Source organism: Ovis aries, chromosome 20 (assembly GCF_016772045.2).
Source record: "Ovis aries strain OAR_USU_Benz2616 breed Rambouillet chromosome 20, ARS-UI_Ramb_v3.0, whole genome shotgun sequence".
Classification (NCBI taxonomy): domain Eukaryota; kingdom Metazoa; phylum Chordata; class Mammalia; order Artiodactyla; family Bovidae; genus Ovis; species Ovis aries.
This window is the reverse complement of record NC_056073.1, coordinates 28,152,912-28,171,406: the sequence shown is the minus strand read 5'-3', so window position 1 is coordinate 28,171,406 and position 18,495 is coordinate 28,152,912. Positions and strand designations below refer to the sequence as shown.

At 46.4% G+C, this 18,495-nt stretch overlaps 2 protein-coding genes across 2 annotated transcripts; one reads left to right on the top strand and one right to left on the bottom strand.

Moving 5' to 3' along the window:
• The first annotated feature begins 8,242 nt into the window (after window positions 1-8,242).
• Window positions 8,243-10,902, top strand: LOC114109559 (putative olfactory receptor 2I1). Its single transcript, XM_042236749.2, has one exon. The coding sequence runs from the start codon at window positions 8,243-8,245 to the stop codon at window positions 9,020-9,022; it is 780 nt and encodes a 259-aa protein (XP_042092683.1). The 3' UTR covers window positions 9,023-10,902.
• On the bottom strand, window positions 10,173-12,545 carry LOC114109611 (ubiquitin D-like). The gene is made up of 2 exons (XM_027958667.3): window positions 12,458-12,545; window positions 10,173-11,192 (listed from the first exon to the last, which is right to left on the bottom strand). Exons 1-2 carry the CDS (start codon window positions 12,470-12,472, stop codon window positions 10,722-10,724), a joined length of 486 nt encoding a protein of 161 aa, XP_027814468.1. The 5' UTR covers window positions 12,473-12,545; the 3' UTR covers window positions 10,173-10,721.
• Window positions 12,546-18,495: the final 5,950 nt, after the last annotated feature.

Below are 18,495 nucleotides of genomic sequence, written 5' to 3'. Positions count from 1 at the left end.
GTCCTTGGCTAAGAGGAGACTCTGCCTTGGGCCCACCGGTGTAATAAACTGCACTCCACTATCTGCATTGTCCTTCTGAGTGAGTTTGTTTCCCGAAACTCGTGGCTACAACAAAGTGATGGAACCTGATGCCATGATTTTAGTGTTCTGAATGTTGAGTTTTAAGCCAACATTTTCACTCTCTTCTTTCACTTTCCTCAAGAGGCTCTTTAGTTCTTCTTCACTCTGAGAAAAGGCAAAAACCCTGGTTGGTGTTGTTCAGTAGTTCAGACGTGTCTGACTCCTTGCAACCCCATCACTGCAGCACGCCAGGCTTCCTTGTCCTTCCTCATCTCCCAGAGCTTGCTCAAACTCATGTCTGTTGAGTCGGTGCTGCCATCCAACCATCACATCTTATATCATCCCTTCTCCTCCTGCCTTCAATCTTTCCCCAGCATCAGGGTCTTTCCCAGTGTGTCGATTGTTCGCATCAGGTGGCCAAAGGCTTGCAGCTTCTGGACGTGATGAGGTTGGTTTTGGGACTAAAGCTCCTGCCGCCGCCACCTCGCACCCCCGCACCCCGGTCGGTCGCGCAGCCTTAGGGCTTCTCGCGCATATGGACCCTGCGATGCGCGACCATCTGCTGAAGCCCTGGTTGTAGCCATCCCCAGCCACAGATGCGGGATGAGGTGCGAGCTCCGTGCCATCCCGCCACTTGTCTTGCCGGGCTTCCCGCCGGTGGGGACCCGCCTGTGCGGAGTGAGGTTTGCGCAGTGGCTGAAACAGTTGGTACAGTTCGCGCACTTATGGGGCCTCTTGCACCATGGATGCGCCGGTGCCGGGTCTTAGCCAAGGTGGAAACACTTGTCGAAACTCACTGCCGCGGTAGGGCTGCTGGCCCCTGTGGATTCGCTGGTGCGCGAGCATGATGAGACGCGGCCACAGCTGCGGGTGTACTGCGGACAGGGCAGCTCAGCGGCGTGCGTGCACTGCTGGTGTCCCGTGTCCTCAGCAACTCTAGAGATTTGAGGCCAAAGCGCTCCGTGGACGGCGCGCAGCAGAAAAGAGCCTCCCCGTGGTGCCTGCAGCAGTGGCACGTTGGATCTGAGCTCCAGCTCAGGCTCTGATTGAGCTGTGGACCCTGGAAAAGCTTCTCGCCCCTGGGGCTGCGCTCTTGGCAGTTCCGTTTGAAAGGGTGGCTGACGCCCTTCCCCCGCCGTGGGCACTGGTAAGGCTTGCGCGGGTCTGGAGCAGAAAAGGGTCATCAAGGAGAGTCGATGGCAGTGCAAAGGGTCAGTTCCTTGCCCTCGAGGGCACCAGTAGAAAACCTTGTCAGAAGGCTCCTCAGAGACCTCATCTCCACTGGGCAGGGCTGGGGGAAGAGTCCCTGCCTCACAGATCTCCTGGGCCGGGAAGGGATTTCATGATGTCCCCTGTAGGGGAAAGCAGAAGCCAGGGTTCGAGATGGGTAGAAATGAAATGCAGGGCAAATTGGCAGATTCGTGTACTGAGGCTAATATTGACCCGTGGAGCAAATCACTCAGGATCTCTAAGCCTTCTTCCTCATTGTAAAATGGGGGAAATAAGACATACTTAACAGGTCTGTATGATTATAAAGCTGTTTTATAAATATGTGCTGAATGAAGCACTTGGAAAGGGGAAGATGTACAGGGTTACTTCAGACTCCATGGTCTGGATCCTCGCAAGAAACTCAGACCTTTCAAAAAGAAAGCAAATAAAAGGTTGTTTCTACTTGGTCTTAGTAGATTTAATTTCCTGATTCTACTTACCTTATCATTATTTAGGGGTTAGGAAGGTTAAGGTGGAGGGGAACTTTTAAAATATCTGAGTGAGACAAGCACTCAGCAAATACTCTGACCACCACCATTAACAAAAACTATAGATTTATCAAAAATGATAATGGGAGGGCTCTAGAAATTGACCAAATGCATCTGTCAACTTAAAAAATATTCACAACCTAAAACTTGAGCTTTGTTTTACTCAGTGGGTATTTTTAGGACTTCAAGCCCAGGAGAGAGCATCTCAAGTGACCCTGAGTCCAGCATCAGAAGTCCAAACATAACTCCAGCATCAAGGAGTCAATAGGGCATCTGAGCAGAAAAATGGGCTTATCTGGTCTAATCCCATCATTTGGAAGATGAGAAAACAAAGGCATACAGAGACTTAAACGCGTCCATGGTTACAAAGCTACCTAGTGCAGAACCAGAATCCTAGGTCTCCTTTGGCCCAACCAAGTTCTCTGGCCATTGTGAGCTTGCCTCTGCATACATGCTGAATGAACAAATGAATGAATCCCTCCCACTTGGTTTCATCATAAGACAAGTCACAGCTTTGGGTTCAGAGAAAATTGAAATAGTCAGGCTTGTGAGATGGAGTAAAAGGAAAGAGATGGCTGAGTACTAGCCCAAAGAGCAAAAAGGAAAAGGAACACAGAGTCGCCACTAAAGTAGGAAAGAGGAAGAAGTAGAAGAAAAGACAAGGGGGAAGTCAAGAGGCCACATTCTCCCCTGAACCCCAGTTGCAAAGTGCATGGACGTCACTGTTATTCTGTGGAGGATGAAGATGGGGAAAGTTAAACTGGGGAGGCCATTAGAGATCCCATTCTTGAGGGTATCACCCCCTACTCCATTCTGCCTCCCTGAACCTGACACCTAGGAGCTATCACCCCTATTCACATCCTGCTCTATTCTCGGATCCTGCCCTTGCCCACAACAACCCCTGGCTCTCCTCTTCACCTCCCACTTCCCTTTCCCTCAGGCTTCCTCTTCCCCGCCTCTCTCCCCAGACTTTCCCATAACTTTCCCATCCCCAGAGGACCCACCCTCTAAAGTGCGCCCCACCCCTAGGCATCAGCTCCGGAAGTGGCCTCCTCCCCTCACTCTGCAGAACTGAAGTGGGAGGTGACAAGGATGGGAAAAGGAGGGGTGCAGGCAGGGTGACCTGCTGGTGGAGAAAGAGAAGGACCACCACAAAAGCCCAGAGGAAAACTCACTAGCTCACAGGGAAATTGGTGTCTGGGCTCCCTGGGCCAGCCTCTTTTAGGAGCCAAGGAGCAGCGCACTCACCCATGGATCTCACCTTCCCAGCCTGCACTCCCAGATCCCCCTGCTTCACCCCCTCCCCAGGCTCTCTGGGATTCACAGATCAGGGTCCCAGGGAGGGACTGGAGAGCCTGGCAGGAGAGGATCTCCCTTGGGGGCCAGGAAAGAGATGTAGGAAGCAGGAGTGGATGAGGAATAGAGACAAAGGCTTAAGCTAGGTCCAGAAAACATGAGTGGGTGCTCACTCTGTTTGCTGGCAGCCTCTCTGTCTCTCTAGGGTATGTGCTGTCACTGTCTCTCTAGGGTATGTGCTGTCACTGTAAGGGTCAACTAAGGAAGAGGCGAGGAAAGTGCCTCAGGTGCCACGGGGCTGAGAAACAGGAGCACTGGGTCCTCCAGAGATGCTGGACCAGGGATTGAACCCAAGTCCCCTGAATTGGCAGGCAGATTCTGACCCACTGGACCACCAGGGAAGCCCTATAATGAAATGAAAAGCAGAAAGTGAAAAAAGATTCTTTGTTTTTGCAAATTCTAAAGGCTGTGGGAAATGAGAAGAGGCTTGGAAAGACTTCCTGGAGGAGGTGATGCTTGTTTTGAAGCTGGAGGGGTGGGGAGGAATGAGGTTGGTGCAAGAGGACAAGGAGGGCATTCCTTCAAGTGAAGATACAGAGGTGGGGATGCACAAAGAGTCACCCAACCCCACCAAGGCAGCAAGTTTATGTGAGAAAAAGCAGAACACATGTTGGGCCTGGAAGCTTGAGGCTGGATTCTCAGAAGCCTTGAATGCCAGACCTCAGACTACTCGCTCTATCTGCGGAGAGGCGGCACTGGAGAAAGTCACATACTTCTCCAAACTTCCAACATTCTTATTGAGGCAGGAATCATTTAAGTTAATTTCAAGATCAATACAAGGACTCTAAAAGATCCTGAGAGACATGGAAAGAAGATCAAAGGGACCATGGTGAAGGTTTCTGGGTTCAAGAGTCTTCACTAGGCCCCCAAAAGAGGCAGCTCACAGAATGGGAGGAAATATTATCTGATAAGGGGTTAATATTCCAAACAAAAACATATACAACTCACTAGCAAAATAAATTCAATTAAATAACTGTCAAAGGACTTGAACAGATATTTTTCAGGAAGAAAAAATCTAATTAAAAAGTGGACAAAGGATCTAAATAGAGTGTTTTTTTCAAAGTCATAAAAAAGAGCTACCAGGAACATGAAAAGGTGCTTGACGTCACTAGCCATCAGGGAAATGCAACTCAGAACTACAATGAGAGGGGATTGGACTTCCCTGGTGGTCCAGTGGTTAAGAATCTGCCTTTCAATGCAGGAAACACAGGTTCAATCCCTGGCCTGGGAACTAAGATCCCACATGCCTCAGAGAAACTAACCTTGAGTGCCACAAATAGAGACCCAGCACACCACAACTAAGACCCATCACAGAACTCCCCCCCAAAAAAAGCACAGTGAGATATCACCTTACACTTATTACAACAGCTATCATCAAAAAGACAAGAGAGATAACAAGTGTTGGTGAGGATGTGGGGAAGAGAACCCTGGTGTGCTGTTGGTGGGGATGTAAAGTGGTACATACAGATGTGTGTGTTTCAAAGGAAAGCAAAGTGGGTGAGGTGGGAAATAACAGCATTGAGGAGTGTCGGGGGTAAAGCTGATGAAGTGAGAGCCAAAGCTGCGTTCAAAACTGAGGATGACCTCATTAAATGTATAACATCTCCCACGGGTCAGGGTTGCAACCTACGTTTTACAGACGGTGACACCAAGAATCACTGAGGTTGAACAGCTGGCTGAAGGTCACCCAACAGAGAACGAAATCCTAAACCAGTTAAAAATTAAGAGTAGCAACAATGTGAGGAGTCATGCTGCCTCTGGCTTCCACACACTGCCAGGGACGCTCGACCCAAAGGGACCGTTCCCTCTAGTATTTTCCCTTGCTTACCCTGGGAGAGCTCTCTCTCTGGACACCTCCATACAAAGGACTAATTATGGGAGAGGGTCATAGAGTCCCCAGAGCTCCACCCTCTCTCTAAATAACAGGAATTGGTTAATTCCCCGACTCCTTCCTCATTCTCTACAACTGCTCTGCCCTTAAGAATCAGGAAGGACATTTTTTTTCTATTTTTTAAAAACTATTTTTATGCTTTTTGTTTGTTTGTTTTAAATACATAAAGAGTCAAATCTAATAAAATGGAATATGAACTTTTTCTATTTTTAAAAAAACATTTTTATGCTTTGTTTTAATTTAAACACATAAATTGGGATGCAGACTTTTTTCTATTTTTTAAAAAAACATTTTTATGCTTCTTTTTTTTCTTTTGAACACGTAGGAATCAAACCTAATAAAATGAGATGTGGGCTTTTTTTCATTCTTTAAAAAGCATTTTTAAGGAAAGACATCTTTGCTGCCACCACCAATACTGATTCGCCATCACCACAAGGGTCAGGTCTTCGCCTTGTCTACACCTCATTACAGGGTTCTCCAGGAACCCGCATCACCACCTCTACCTGGATCTCAGTGTATCCCAGGACTTAGGGGGTTTCTTGCCCCAGGACATTCTATTCATTCCTCTGCTGACCAGCAAGAAGCACCCACCCTGAGTCTTCTTCCCTAAGGTGACTGCTGTGATCTCAGGCACCCATTCCAGAGATAACAGTCATGTGACTTGGCCTTTCTTTCATCCCTCCAAAGGCCACTTCAAACACAGAGAATCCAGAGCAGGAGCAAGAGACCAGCCTCTCATCTGTTAGCTGAAAGCCTAAACATCAGTGCCAAAGAATAAGACGTGAAGGTAGGCTTATTACCACATCCCACTTTTTTAAAATGGTCTTATGAATGAAAGGTGCATTCTAGAACACCAAATGATGTGTGAGGACACCTTAGAATATTTTTTACAACATATTTGTGTTCTGGATGCTTGAGGGGGATTATGGGGTGTTTGTGTGTGTGTACAAACGTGTCTGAGCTACTCGTTTGGGAATGTGTGTGTACCTGCAGTAAAGATGTCTGTGCAATTTTACCACTGTGCGCCTGTTTTCAGAGTTTGGTGGGTTTGCAGAAGAGTGTCTTAAGGCTTGCCTGGCTGAACTGTTGTGTATCTATGTAGCCACAGAATTAGAAAATTTGACTTTTTATAACTCAACGTCCCTAACACCATTGAACCATAAGCCTAAATGTCAGCTTTCATACTTTTTTCATCTTTGATATGACTATAATGTTATCCAGAAATAAAAGTAAATCTTTGTAAGGAATTTTATCCATCACAGTCCTTAGTAGATTAGAGCCTGGTTCATTTAAAAAAGCAAGCATCCCTAAATTAATAAGATTTGGGTTGAAATCCTGAGAGGCATTTACAAACTATGGGACTTTGAGCAAGTTATTTAACCTCAATTGCCCTCCTCTCTTATTATATAAAATAAGAATATCACCTAACTTTTCACATAAGGTCAGAGTGAATATATGAAAAGGGATATAAATTCACACACCAGTTTTGTCCTTACCTAGTGTAGGAACCCTCTAGAAGTCTATTTCCTGATATGAAATAGAGTTTAATAGTTAACATTTATTCACCATCTACGACATTGTCAGAAACTGATGTAAGAGCTTGACGTGTTTGACCTACTTGACCAATTCTGCCTTCACGTGAGGAAACTGAAGCACAGAGAGGTTAAAAAACATTGGCCAAGGTTGCTCGGGTAAGAAATGAGAGAAGCAAGAATGGAACAGGGGCAGTCTGACTCCCAAATCCTTGTGGTTTTTTTTTTTTATTTTATTTATTTATCAATGTTTGGCTGTGCCGGGTCTCGGTTGCAGCATAAAGTATCTTCATTGTGGCATGCAGGTCTCTTGTTGTGTCGTATGAACTGTTAGTTCTGGCATGTGGGATATGGTTCCCTGACAAGAGATTGAACAAAGGATCTCTGCATTGAGAGTGCCAAGTCTTAGCCCCTGGACCACCAGGGAAGTCCCCCAAACCCTTATTGTTAATCAAAACATTAATACTTGTTCTGCTTAATGAAGATAAATGAGAGAACCATACAAATACAATGTTGTATTAGTGGGAAGAAGTTTCTTTTCAACAAAAATTACAGGATTATAATTTAAGAACAGTGAATATGATTTTTAAAATAAGTTGCCCTGATAATGATACCTATCAGGGACCATGCAGTAGGAAGATTTCTATGTGACTTTTATCCATCACAACAACCATGATGATTTCTCTACTGTTAGAAATTTGATTCGGCATTACCTCAAGGGTTAAGACTTTTGCATCCACTTTTACTTTGCTTGAAAAATAGTTATTAAAGTGAAAAAGATATTTATTAAAATAAGAGCCAGGAAGGTACTACAGGAACTTCAGAGGTCATTTAGTTCATACTCAATGGTTCACACGTGAAAAACATTGAGGTGGGAGGAAAAGAAGTGACGTCCCCATATCACATCATTAGCCAAAGGGAGTTCTACTAGGTGAAACCCAGGTCTCCTGCCTAGTGGTCTTTCTCTACCCAGATGACTCTGGATTTAAAGGCTGGTATATATGTGTCCATCTGTGTTCTTCACACTCATCACAGTAGCTGGTAAGCAGGAGTGGCATGGACATTGGACACAGCCTAGAAGAGAGATTCACCACAAATTAAAATTTCTCCTTCTGGCAGGAAAGCCACTGAAAAAACACTGATTTTGGAAATCAAACAGTCCTGAGTACAGGACCACTCACTTATCTATGACCTTGGGATGCTTTACCTTACTGAGCCCAAGTCTCTTCATCTCTAAGCGGGAGATTCTATTATTTTCTCATAGAATTTTCTGGTAAATATATAACTAGAGTATACTAATATATGGCTGCCTTCCTAAACTAAGGGTTCAGATCTGTAAATGAGCTCCAGTGGACACCTAAGCATGTGTGTGCTGCCATCTGTTCCCCCTCCCCCCTCCCAGGGTCCGGGTTTTCCTTTGCTTGTAAGGGACACATGGCCCTGTGTGTCGTCCTTCTAAACCTGCGAGTTTCCCTCTTTAGGGCAACCACAGCACAGAGGAGCGCTTCCTCCTGCTGGGCTTCTCCGACTGGCCCTCACTGCAGCCTGTCCTCTTCGTCCTCGTCCTCCTCTGCTACCTCCTGACTCTGACGGGCAACTCGGCGCTGGTGCTGCTGGCGGTGCGCGAGCCGCGACTACACACGCCCATGTACTACTTCCTCTGCCACCTGGCCCTGGTGGATGCGGGCTTCACCACGAGCGTGGTGCCACCCCTGCTGGCCAACCTGCGCGGCCGGGAGTGGAGGCTGGAGCGCGGCGGCTGCCTGGCGCAGCTGTGCGCATCGCTGGCGCTGGGCTCGGCCGAGTGCGTCCTCCTGGCGGTGATGGCTCTGGACCGCGCAGCCGCCGTGTGTCGTCCGCTGCGCTACGCCGGCCTCGCCTCCCCGCGCCTCTGCCACGCTCTGGCCGGCGCCGCCTGGCTCGGTGGCCTCACCAACTCTGCCGCGCAAACCGCGCTCCTGGCCGCGCGGCCGCTGTGCGCGCCCGGTCGGGTAGACCACTTCATCTGCGAGCTGCCCGCGCTGCTCCAGCTGGCCTGCGACGGCGGCGGCCAGGACTCCACCGAGCGCCAGATGTTTGCTGCCCGCGTGTTCATCCTGCTGGTGCCGTCCGCCGTCATCCTGGCCTCTTATGGCGGCGTGGCCCGTGCTATATGGGCCATGAGGACCAGAGGCAGCCGCAGGAAAGCGATGAGCACCTGTGGGTCTCACCTGACAGCCGTCTGCCTGTTCTATGGCTCAGCCATCTACACCTACCTGCAGCCCACGCACAGCTACAACCAACGGCGGGGCAAGTTCATTTCTCTTTTCTACACGGTAGTCACACCCGCCCTCAACCCACTCATCTACACCCTCAGGAATAAGGAAGTGAAAGGGGCAGCGAGGAGGCTCCTGGGGGGTGTGGGGAGAGGGCAAGATGCTCAGTGAGTCAATCGGGGAGGGAAGGAGGAGAGTGTTACCCCAGGGCCCAAGGATGGGAATGCCCAGTGGAAAGGGTTTAGCCTTCAGGCTGTTCATTTCTCTACAAGAATCCATGAGATTTGTCCTCAAGAAGCCCATGGTTAATGGGGAGGTCCCTTCCTCCCATCAGGAAAGGTTCTTGTGCTGTAGGGAAAACCCCCCATGTCCTTTAACTCTGCAGGTTTAGTAAGGGGAAAATGGCCCTTGGGCTTTCTCCTAAGCTGATGAAAATAAGAAAGTGAGATTTGGGGAGGACCTTTCCCATCTTCAGGCTTACCATATCCCCAAGTCAAGAGTGCGTGTGCTGGCAAGAGATGTATGAAGATCCCAGTCTAGTGGAAGAGGCTATGGAAGACCCCATGGTGTCTGTCATGAGACATATCCCTAACTGACAATCAAATCATAGACTCAGCCCTGCGGGAGATTCCATCCAAACAAAGAAGACATGGTCTCTCATTGCAGGGAATCAGTGCAAACAAATGCCCTCCTACCCAGTTAAATAGTGCCCACCTCAGAGAACTTCACCCATAATTATAGTGAGCAACACCTTGTAAGTGCAGTCTGTGCTAAGTGGTGTTAAGTTCAGAAAGGCTTCTGCAGGAAGTGGTTCTTGAGACAGTTATAAACAAGAGAAGAGACTAGAGCGGAAGACGATGGACATGTTTCAGGCTCCAAGAAAAACATGTAGGTGATTGGGAAGGAGACCTAAGGTGGTGAGACACAGGAGTAAGGAAGGGAGAGAGATGGAGGAAGCAGAGAGAGGAACACTCCACTAGCCAGACTGTAGGCAGTGTTGGGATCAACCCAGAAACCAATCCTCAGCCCCCGGCCAACCCAGAGAAGACCTGCTAGAGCCTAAGGCAGTCAGGACAGAGACTGCTCCACAATCACTCAATTTTCTGAAAATCTGTTCCCACCTAAAGTACATCTACTCCCAAGGAGCCCCCGCTAGAGGCATACTCTAGATCCCCACTGTGAATATCTTGCCATGACCACCATCATCCCCAGAAATAAGAATGGTTTAATAAGAGTGTGAGAAACAGAGTAGGAAGGGGCATGCTGCCAAGTTTCACTTTATAACAAATAGCTTTAAATAAGACGAGGGGGAGTCGTTTGATTGGATTTCTAAATTATTCATTAATAAGATTGGAATCATCACACTAAATAGTTCACGTCACAATAAAGCATTTGGCTATTCTCTATAAGTAGAAAGTAAGTGTAGCTCAACAATTTTTGAGTGATATGATAGAAGAAGCACTGTGCTAAAAATAGATGCAAACAGTAATTAGAAGAGCATGGATCACAACCTAAAACGTACTCTTGTTGGTTGGGAAAGGAAATAGGAGTTTTCCTATGAGTCAGAGCCAATTCAGGATTAAACTGCAAGCTGGCTTTGAAGTTACCTCTAATAGGTTTTCAAATTCCAATATATTCTAACATATCCACATATAATGTATTATATGCAATTTTGCAATTATTCAATCATGTGAGAATGAAAGAATCAATGAATTAGAAATGTTCTACAACATTCTTCACCAGCCCAACCTAAATCTTCTATTTATCTTTCACATTAATTTTGGGAGATTTTCAGAGGGTGTGGTTAGTGAGTAAGAAGCAAACGGAAATGAGCTCTTTCTTTTCTGCTATCACTCCATCTGCAGGATGGTCACCCACCAATGCAGGGGTATGTCATGAAGAGTGAATGGCCCTTTTGGATGCCATAATCTCCCATGATCTTCCCATCTTCCAGTTTCTTTCCGTTGCAGTTCACAATCTGCTTCTTAGGGGGTATAGCGGTCTTCATCTTGATCATCTCCTTCACCTGGGTCACTGGGGTGGACCTTCGCACCTGGAGCTCGTGCCTCTGCCCCTCATCACCAGGCTCCACCAAAACCAAGGGCAGCACCTCATCACTGGGCCTCACCACCTTCAGGGTGAGGTGGATGGTCGTCTCCTTGTCGATGCCATACGATGACAGAGTTCTCTGCGGCTTTAGGGTCTTCGGGCCCAGCTGGAGGACCTGGTACTGCACGGGAACCTTGGTCTTAGACCGGACATGTTCACTGATCTTATTTACTCTGTCTCCCGGATGGGCAGTGAAGGTCATTGGTCTCCATGCCTCAGAATGGACAGTCACCTGGGTAAAAAAAGGCCAAGAGACAGTTGCCTAGAATGCCTGCCCTCTTCTACACCCTTTGTGCCCCCTCCTTCATTGCTCCCACCCTTCACTGCCAGTCTGGTGCTCCAGATCCTTTACAACAAGCTGTGCCCCTCCTTGTTTGAAACTTGTTTTTGAAATTTCCAGGTCATAATGCAAGAAAACCAGTCTTATCCCTTTGTCCTCTAATCCATTGCAAAATGTTATTGATAAGCTCCTGTCTTATTTACCTGTCTCCTCTCCAGATAAATGTTGTCAAATGTCAAAAACTAAATACACTAGAAAGCATTCAGAGATGTACACCAGATTTGAAAAACAGCTCTCAAACAGAATTCCCAAGACTTGACAGCCTAATGGAATACTCACATGGCTGTCCTCCATGACCATGACTTCTTTAGAAGGAAATTCTGTTTGCAACACATCTTTTCTGTACTGTTAGTTTCTTTCTTAATGCTTTAAATAATAACTCACACATTGTAGTGAAGCTATGTTCAATATCACTTGTTCATCTGTTTCCTGTGTTCTTATATCCACCTGTTGTAGAATATGATCCCTCCTTTAAGTGGACCAGGGTCCTGCTCACAGAAAGTAGGGACTACATCTGAGTCTTATTTCAATAATATGAACACAGGGAATCTCACTCCTGTGCTATCACCTGAAAGTCTTGGAGAACCTCTTTCAGGCTTCATTCAAAATACCTTCCCAAACTAGATGCCACAGACATTTCTTCACTGAACTCTCACGCTTCTAAGCTAAGCATTAGCCTCATTCCAAGTTCTTTTTGTAGAGCATATAGTCTTACACAGGCGTTAACAACTTAGAATAAATGAATTCTGCAGACCTCTCTTTTGGTAAAAGAAGAAAGCTTAAGAGCCCTGGAGGCCTAAACAGGATAAGAGAGAAAAAGATCAAGAAAATATTCCCATAGTCTCAAATCTTGCCATCCCTGCTGAGCACAAAGCCCACTCCCACTTCCTACAATGTACCCCTAAGTGTGACCAGGGCAAGGTCTCAATGCAAGAGAACTCAGGAGCCAAGCGACCTGGTTCTCTTCATGGAAACTTTCTTCACATTCAGTAAGTAACAATGCCTATCTCCTCCCCTTCCAGATGCCTTTCCAGCAACCCCCCCCCCCCGCCCCACCCGCCCTTTAACTCCCAGCACTGTCCCTCATCCATTTCCAATTCTCTCCCATGTCTCAGAGGTCCTCTCCCTTTCCCCACCGTCATATCAAATCAACTCACATCGACAGAGGCCATGTCTGCAATCAGAGGAGCAGAATCAGGAGACAGAGCGAAGGACCTCGCCTCCAGTTATACAAGCAGCTAAACTGGAAATCCCCTGCCTGGGTGCTGTGGTTTTCAAGTTTTTCCTCTCCCTTTGTTGTCAGACCGCCTCAAGTTACTTTCACTTTTGCTACTGGGGAGTCAGGAAGCAAAAATACCTTATGATTAGGCACTTGGCACCACAGTCAACCCACTTGTCCTCCCTGTTTGAAACATGGGATGGTCTTTCTCGGTTGAGAATTTTCCCCTGATTTACAACCCACTATTCTCAATCCTGACTTGTGACTTCCTAGCCTGCATCTCTGACCTTCACTAGCTTGAAGACCTTTAACACTTGTGGTCCTCCCCTTAGCTTTTAAGACCCCCGCCCCGACACCACTGCTGCCATTAGTCAGAGAACTTCCTGAAAACAGAGGTGCCCCAGAGAGGACAGTGAGAGTTGCCATGGGTGATGTGACCAGGAGCAGCCTGTTAACCCTAGCCTAGCAGAATGAAGCTAGGCTGTGAAGCTGACCTGGAGAAAACACAGAAATAACCCTGGACTGAGAAGACCCATGAGTTCCAGTCCCAGGGCTGACACTCAATTAACCTCAGCAAGTCTGTTCACCTCCCTGGATGTTGGCTTTTTGGTCTATACAATGAGATGATTGGAGAGAATTCCTAAGTGTCTTCCAGACTCAGAAATTTTGTTTATAAATGTCCTTTACAAAGAACTTTAGATTCCTGGGTCTTGAGTTTTCTAACATTCTTCTCATGCTGTCTGAGAACCTGGAAACCAAATCCACTACTTGAGAACAACCTGAAGCCAGCAATCAAACACTGACTCCCACCTTCCACATGCAAAACCACATAGCCTTGTCGCACCACAGTGCCTCTGTTTTCTCACCTTTACCCCTGGACCCTCACTAGTGTGACCTCAGAAATACCTAAGGAGCTGTTGACCCCCTGGATCTTCACATTTGGACTGGGGACAAAAAGAGAGGGGACTTTCCTGGTGGTCCAGTGACCAGGATTCCAAGCTCCCAATCCAGGGGACCTGGCTTCAACCTGGTCAGGGAAATGTATCCCACATGCCTCCACTAAGAATTCCCATGCCATCCCGCCTGCTGCAGCTATGACCTGGCACAGCCAAGTAAATGAATAATTTTTTTAAAAAAGAGAGGGAGAACATAAACTGTGCATGCTCAGAGGATTTTCTTGATCACTCTTATCTCCTAACATTTCAAGTTAATCCCTGCTCTCTCTGAAAGTCTCAGGACATCACCATAAAACCCATTTTAAAAAAAAATAAAACATGTATTTAAAGTGTTCCAAATAATTTCAAGTCTGTTTAAAAAAAAAAGCCAAGTTAATTTCTTTACTGTGTTTTCAGTGAACATTTACTGTCCCTTCATTCACTGACAAATTTCACATGACCCCATTTTATTTCAGGAGTTTCCAGCCTAGAGAACTTGGCTTTGCAGAAGTGTCTACACAAGTAATGGGATCCAGGACCTCATTCCAATATTTCAACAAGCTTAACATAAATCATGTTCTTTTAACTGAAGCTCTTAATAGATAGTTAATAAAGTTGGTAAAACTAATTATTATTTAAATATACTTTGTGGCATAGACAAACTTTTTTATAAACAGAATGAATATGAAGAGGGAAGAATGCAGCTTGATGGAATAGACTGAAAGCCCTGACCTGCTCTTCTCCCTTCAGATATTTCTGCAGGTTCCAAGAGTCTCTCTGTTTAGAAAACATGATTGTGATGTTTGGCTTACCCCACAGTAGAAAAGGGCTACCCTACACCCGCTGTCCAATAAGATTTGGGAACTCTGAAACATCGTCAGTGGCCAGGCAAAAAACGTCAGATCAGGTTGAAAGTGATAGAAAAAGTGAAACTCCTCTAGCAGGACAAGGATGGGTGTTGGGTCTGGAGAGAGAAAGAAAAAGCTGTACAAAGCAGACTTGAGGAGACAGATTTCAGTTTTCACATTTTATTTGCACTCCTCAATTTCTTAGGTCTCCACATCATTATTGGAAAGAGAAGTGGAGAATAGATGGTTAAAGCTGCTTTAAATTAAATCATTCTTTTTTAATACCCTTTCTGCTTTACCTTTCTGGCCTGGGAATGTACATATTGGGACCTATACCACCTTGGTGCCAAGTTTTACATTCTCAGTGGGAGGAGGATCCCAGGAATATTTCCGAGGGGTGATAGTTGTCTGCTGACACCCTTCACATCTGTATTCACAGCCCCACCCTGAGCTGCAGATCTGTAGATCTAGCCACTTCTTTCCACGCGTGGGGTCCTGAATTCCCTGTGTAATTTTGAACATGCCAGGCTCTCTGCCACCAGATCATTGAACATGGCTTTCCCTTTAACTCCACCCCCAACACCATGGATTTATAAGAATATACAACAGAAGCAGCGTCTCCTCCAGGAAGACCTCCCTGACTCTCTTCCATCCTATGCTGGGTTACATGCCCATTTTCTGTCCTTCTATACTCCTTCAGCAAACTTCCCAGAGCATGTTTCTCTAGAAATAATGTCATTGGTGTACTTGTCCTTCACCCTCAGTAGACAATGAGATTCTTGAGGGTCATGGCTAAGTCTTAACTTGTATCTTCAACACTTCTCAGGCTGTCTGACACTCCATTCTTACTAAATATTTGCCAAATGTATGAGTAAATCAATAAATGAATAAGTAAGTGAATATTAATAGGAAAATAACACTTCAGTTAAGTAGAGTTCAGTCGCTCAATCGTGTCCAATTCTTTGTGACCCCATGAATCGCAGCACACCAGGCCTCCCTGTCCATCACCAACTCCCAGAGTTCACTTAGACTCACGTCCATTGAGTCGGTGATGCCATCCAGCCATCTCGTCCTCTGTCGTCCCCTTGTCCTCCTGCCCTTAATCCCTCCCAGCATCAGAGTCTCTTCCAATGAGTCAGCTCTTCAAATGAGGTGGCCAAAGTACTGGAGTTTCAGCCTTAGCATCATTCCTTCCAAAGAACACCCAGGACTGATCTCCTTTAGAATGGACTGGTTGGATCTCCTTGCAGCCCAAGGGACTCTCAAGAGTCTTCTCCAACACCACAGTTCAAAACTTCGGTGCTCAGCTTTCTTCACAGTCCAACTCTCACATCCATACATGACCACAGGAAAAACCATAGCCTTGACTAGACGGACCTTTGTTGGCAAAGTAATGTCTCTGCTTCTTAATATGCTAACACTTAGTGAGTAGTGATTATGTTACAGGAACTGCACAAAGTTTTATTAAATGGTACTTCATTAAGTAATTTAGGATTCTGACAAGTAAGTATTAGTACCCTCATGGATAAACAGGATGCTAACTTATCCACAGTCATATTAGTGCTAGCTGGTAAGGAAGGGTTCCACAGGCTTCCCTAGTGGCTTAGCAGTAAACAATTCACCTGCCAATGAAGGAGAAATGGGTTTAATCCATGGATCCACAAGATCCCCTGGAGAAGGGAATGGCAACCCACTCTAGTATTCAGGCCTGGGAAATCCCATGGACAGAGGAGCCTGGTGGGCTACAGTCCATAGGGTCGCAAAGAGGTGAACACAATTGAGAGACTAAACAACAAGTAAGGGTTCAAATGCAAACCTCTATTTCTGCAGTCCTCATCTTCTTACATTGTGCTTCAGTGGAAAGAAGGGTGGGGAGTATATGCCCTTGCATACCTTTTTGTTATAGGTAATATACGAGTTGATGGAATAAATAGATAAAGGAAAGCAGAGGATGCAAGGAGCCTTTGGATGCATGTGGCAGACCCTGCCTGGGCAGAGGTAAACAAAGAGCAGTGGCAAGTGCAGGACTCAGAGCCTGGAGGAAGATGGCACCGTGGGAGAGAACTGCTCTCCCAGGACTGTGAATAATAAAAGACAACACTGCGAGGCAATTCCACACAGCAGTAGAAAAACTGCCCACTGGAGTGGGGGATTTTACTGCCTTGAGTTACTCTAGGGCAAGCCACAGATTTTCGCAGGAAAAACTAGTTCACGTGATTCCCTCCACAGACAGGATCTGGATTCCGGGAAACTCAGTCCTTTCAAGGAACAAGAATAACAAATCTGGACTCTGATCTCTCTTTGCCCTCCTCCCTTCTTACGTGAAATTCCCTCCCAGCCTAAGTCCAGGGGAAGGGCTGTCCCAAACACCCCGATGTCCCTTGCTGTCTATAGATTCTTCTTGGGAACTGACTCCTCCTTGCTTCTCACCACAGAGTCCATCTGACTTGTTTGTTTTTTTTCTCTGTCACAATACATTTTTTCAGAGGCAAAAAGATCTCTTTTCCTTTGCCCCTCTAACAAATTCAGAAAACTAGCCAAGTTCAAAGATCATGCTGTGGAAACTTTTGCAGGTTTTAAAACAAGTGTCTTGGACATCCACAGCCTCCCAGCTTGGCCCTAGCTGACCAGGTGGTCTAGGGCACAACACTGACCCTACTGGGACTCCCTGGAACAGAAGCCTCTCCTATCTCTTTCAAAACGCTATGAAGCAGTTTGAAAAACTGCCTTGAGATCAGGAATATTGCTTCAGAAATTCCAGTCAGAGGGCTTCTCTGGTGGCTCAGTGATGAAGAATCTGCCTGCCAATGCTGGAGACACAGGTTTGATCCCTGGTCCAAGAAGATCCCACATGCCACGGGGCAGCTAAGCCCATGCACTGCAACTATTGAACCTGGCCCTAGAGCCCGGGAGCCAAAGCTACTGGGCCTATATGCCAACTACCAAAGCCTGCTGGCCCTATAGCCTGTGTTCTGCAACAAGAGAAGCCACTGCAATGAGAAGCCCATGTACTGCAACTAGAGAGAAGTCCCCACTCACAGAAACTAGAGAGAAGTCCATGCAGCAAGGAAGACTCAGGTCAGTTCAGTTCAGTTCAGTCACTCAGTCGTGTCCAACTCTTTGCAACCCCATGAAACGCAGCACACCAGGCCTCCCTGGTCATCACCAGCTCCCGGAGTTCATTCAGACTCACATCCATTCAGTCGGTGATGCCATCCAGCCATCTCATCCTCAGTCGTCCCCTTCTCCTCCTGCCTCCAATCCCTCCCAGCATCAGGGTCTTTTCCAATGAGTCAACTCTTCGCATGAGGTGGCCAAAGTACTGGAGTTTCAGCTTTAGCATCAGTCCTTCCAAAGAACACCCCGGGCTGATCTCTTTCAGAATGGACGGGTTGGCTCTCCTTGCAGTCCAGGGAACTCTCAAGAGTCTTCTCCAACACCACAGTTCAAAAACATCAATTCTTCGGTGCTCAGCTTTCTTCATAGTCCAACTCTCACATCCATACATGACCACTGGAAAAGCCATAGCCTTGACTACACCCACCTTTGTTGGCAAAGTAATGTCTCTGCTTTTTAATAAGATTCAGATAGCCATAAATAAATAAAAAGAAATGCCAACCAAACTCAGTCAAAATGCATCCGTGAATTCTTATTTAATAATGGCTATAGGGAAAGTCTGTCTAATCTCAAAGAATGACCATTTGGAAAACATTTGTCAAAATAAAAAATGGACATGCCAAACTAAAACAACCCAAATCCCTTCCAGTAATAGGGACATAGATAACTAAACTGTAGAACAGCATCAGCAATAAACATGGTTGAATTATACCTGCAAGCAGCGATACGGATGGACGTGCCACATACCGGCTGAGTGAAAGAAGACAAGGCCAAGGAGACTGCAGAGAGTATGCTGCTCTTCATAACTCTTCAAACCAAGCAGACCTACCCAGAGAGACAGAAAAAGAGAGGAGCTACTTTGAAATTCAGAGTATATTTGTTTTTTAAATAAATGAAGTCCAATCTAAATGCTGACAGGGGTCACTTGAGGGTTTTCAAGAGCGAATAAGACATTTGAGAACCCCCTGATAGCTCATCCTCTCACATGCTGTGCTGTGCTCAGTCATGTCTGACTCTTGGTGACCCCATAGACAGTAGCCTGCCAGGCTCCTCTGTCCATGGGGATTCTGCAGGCC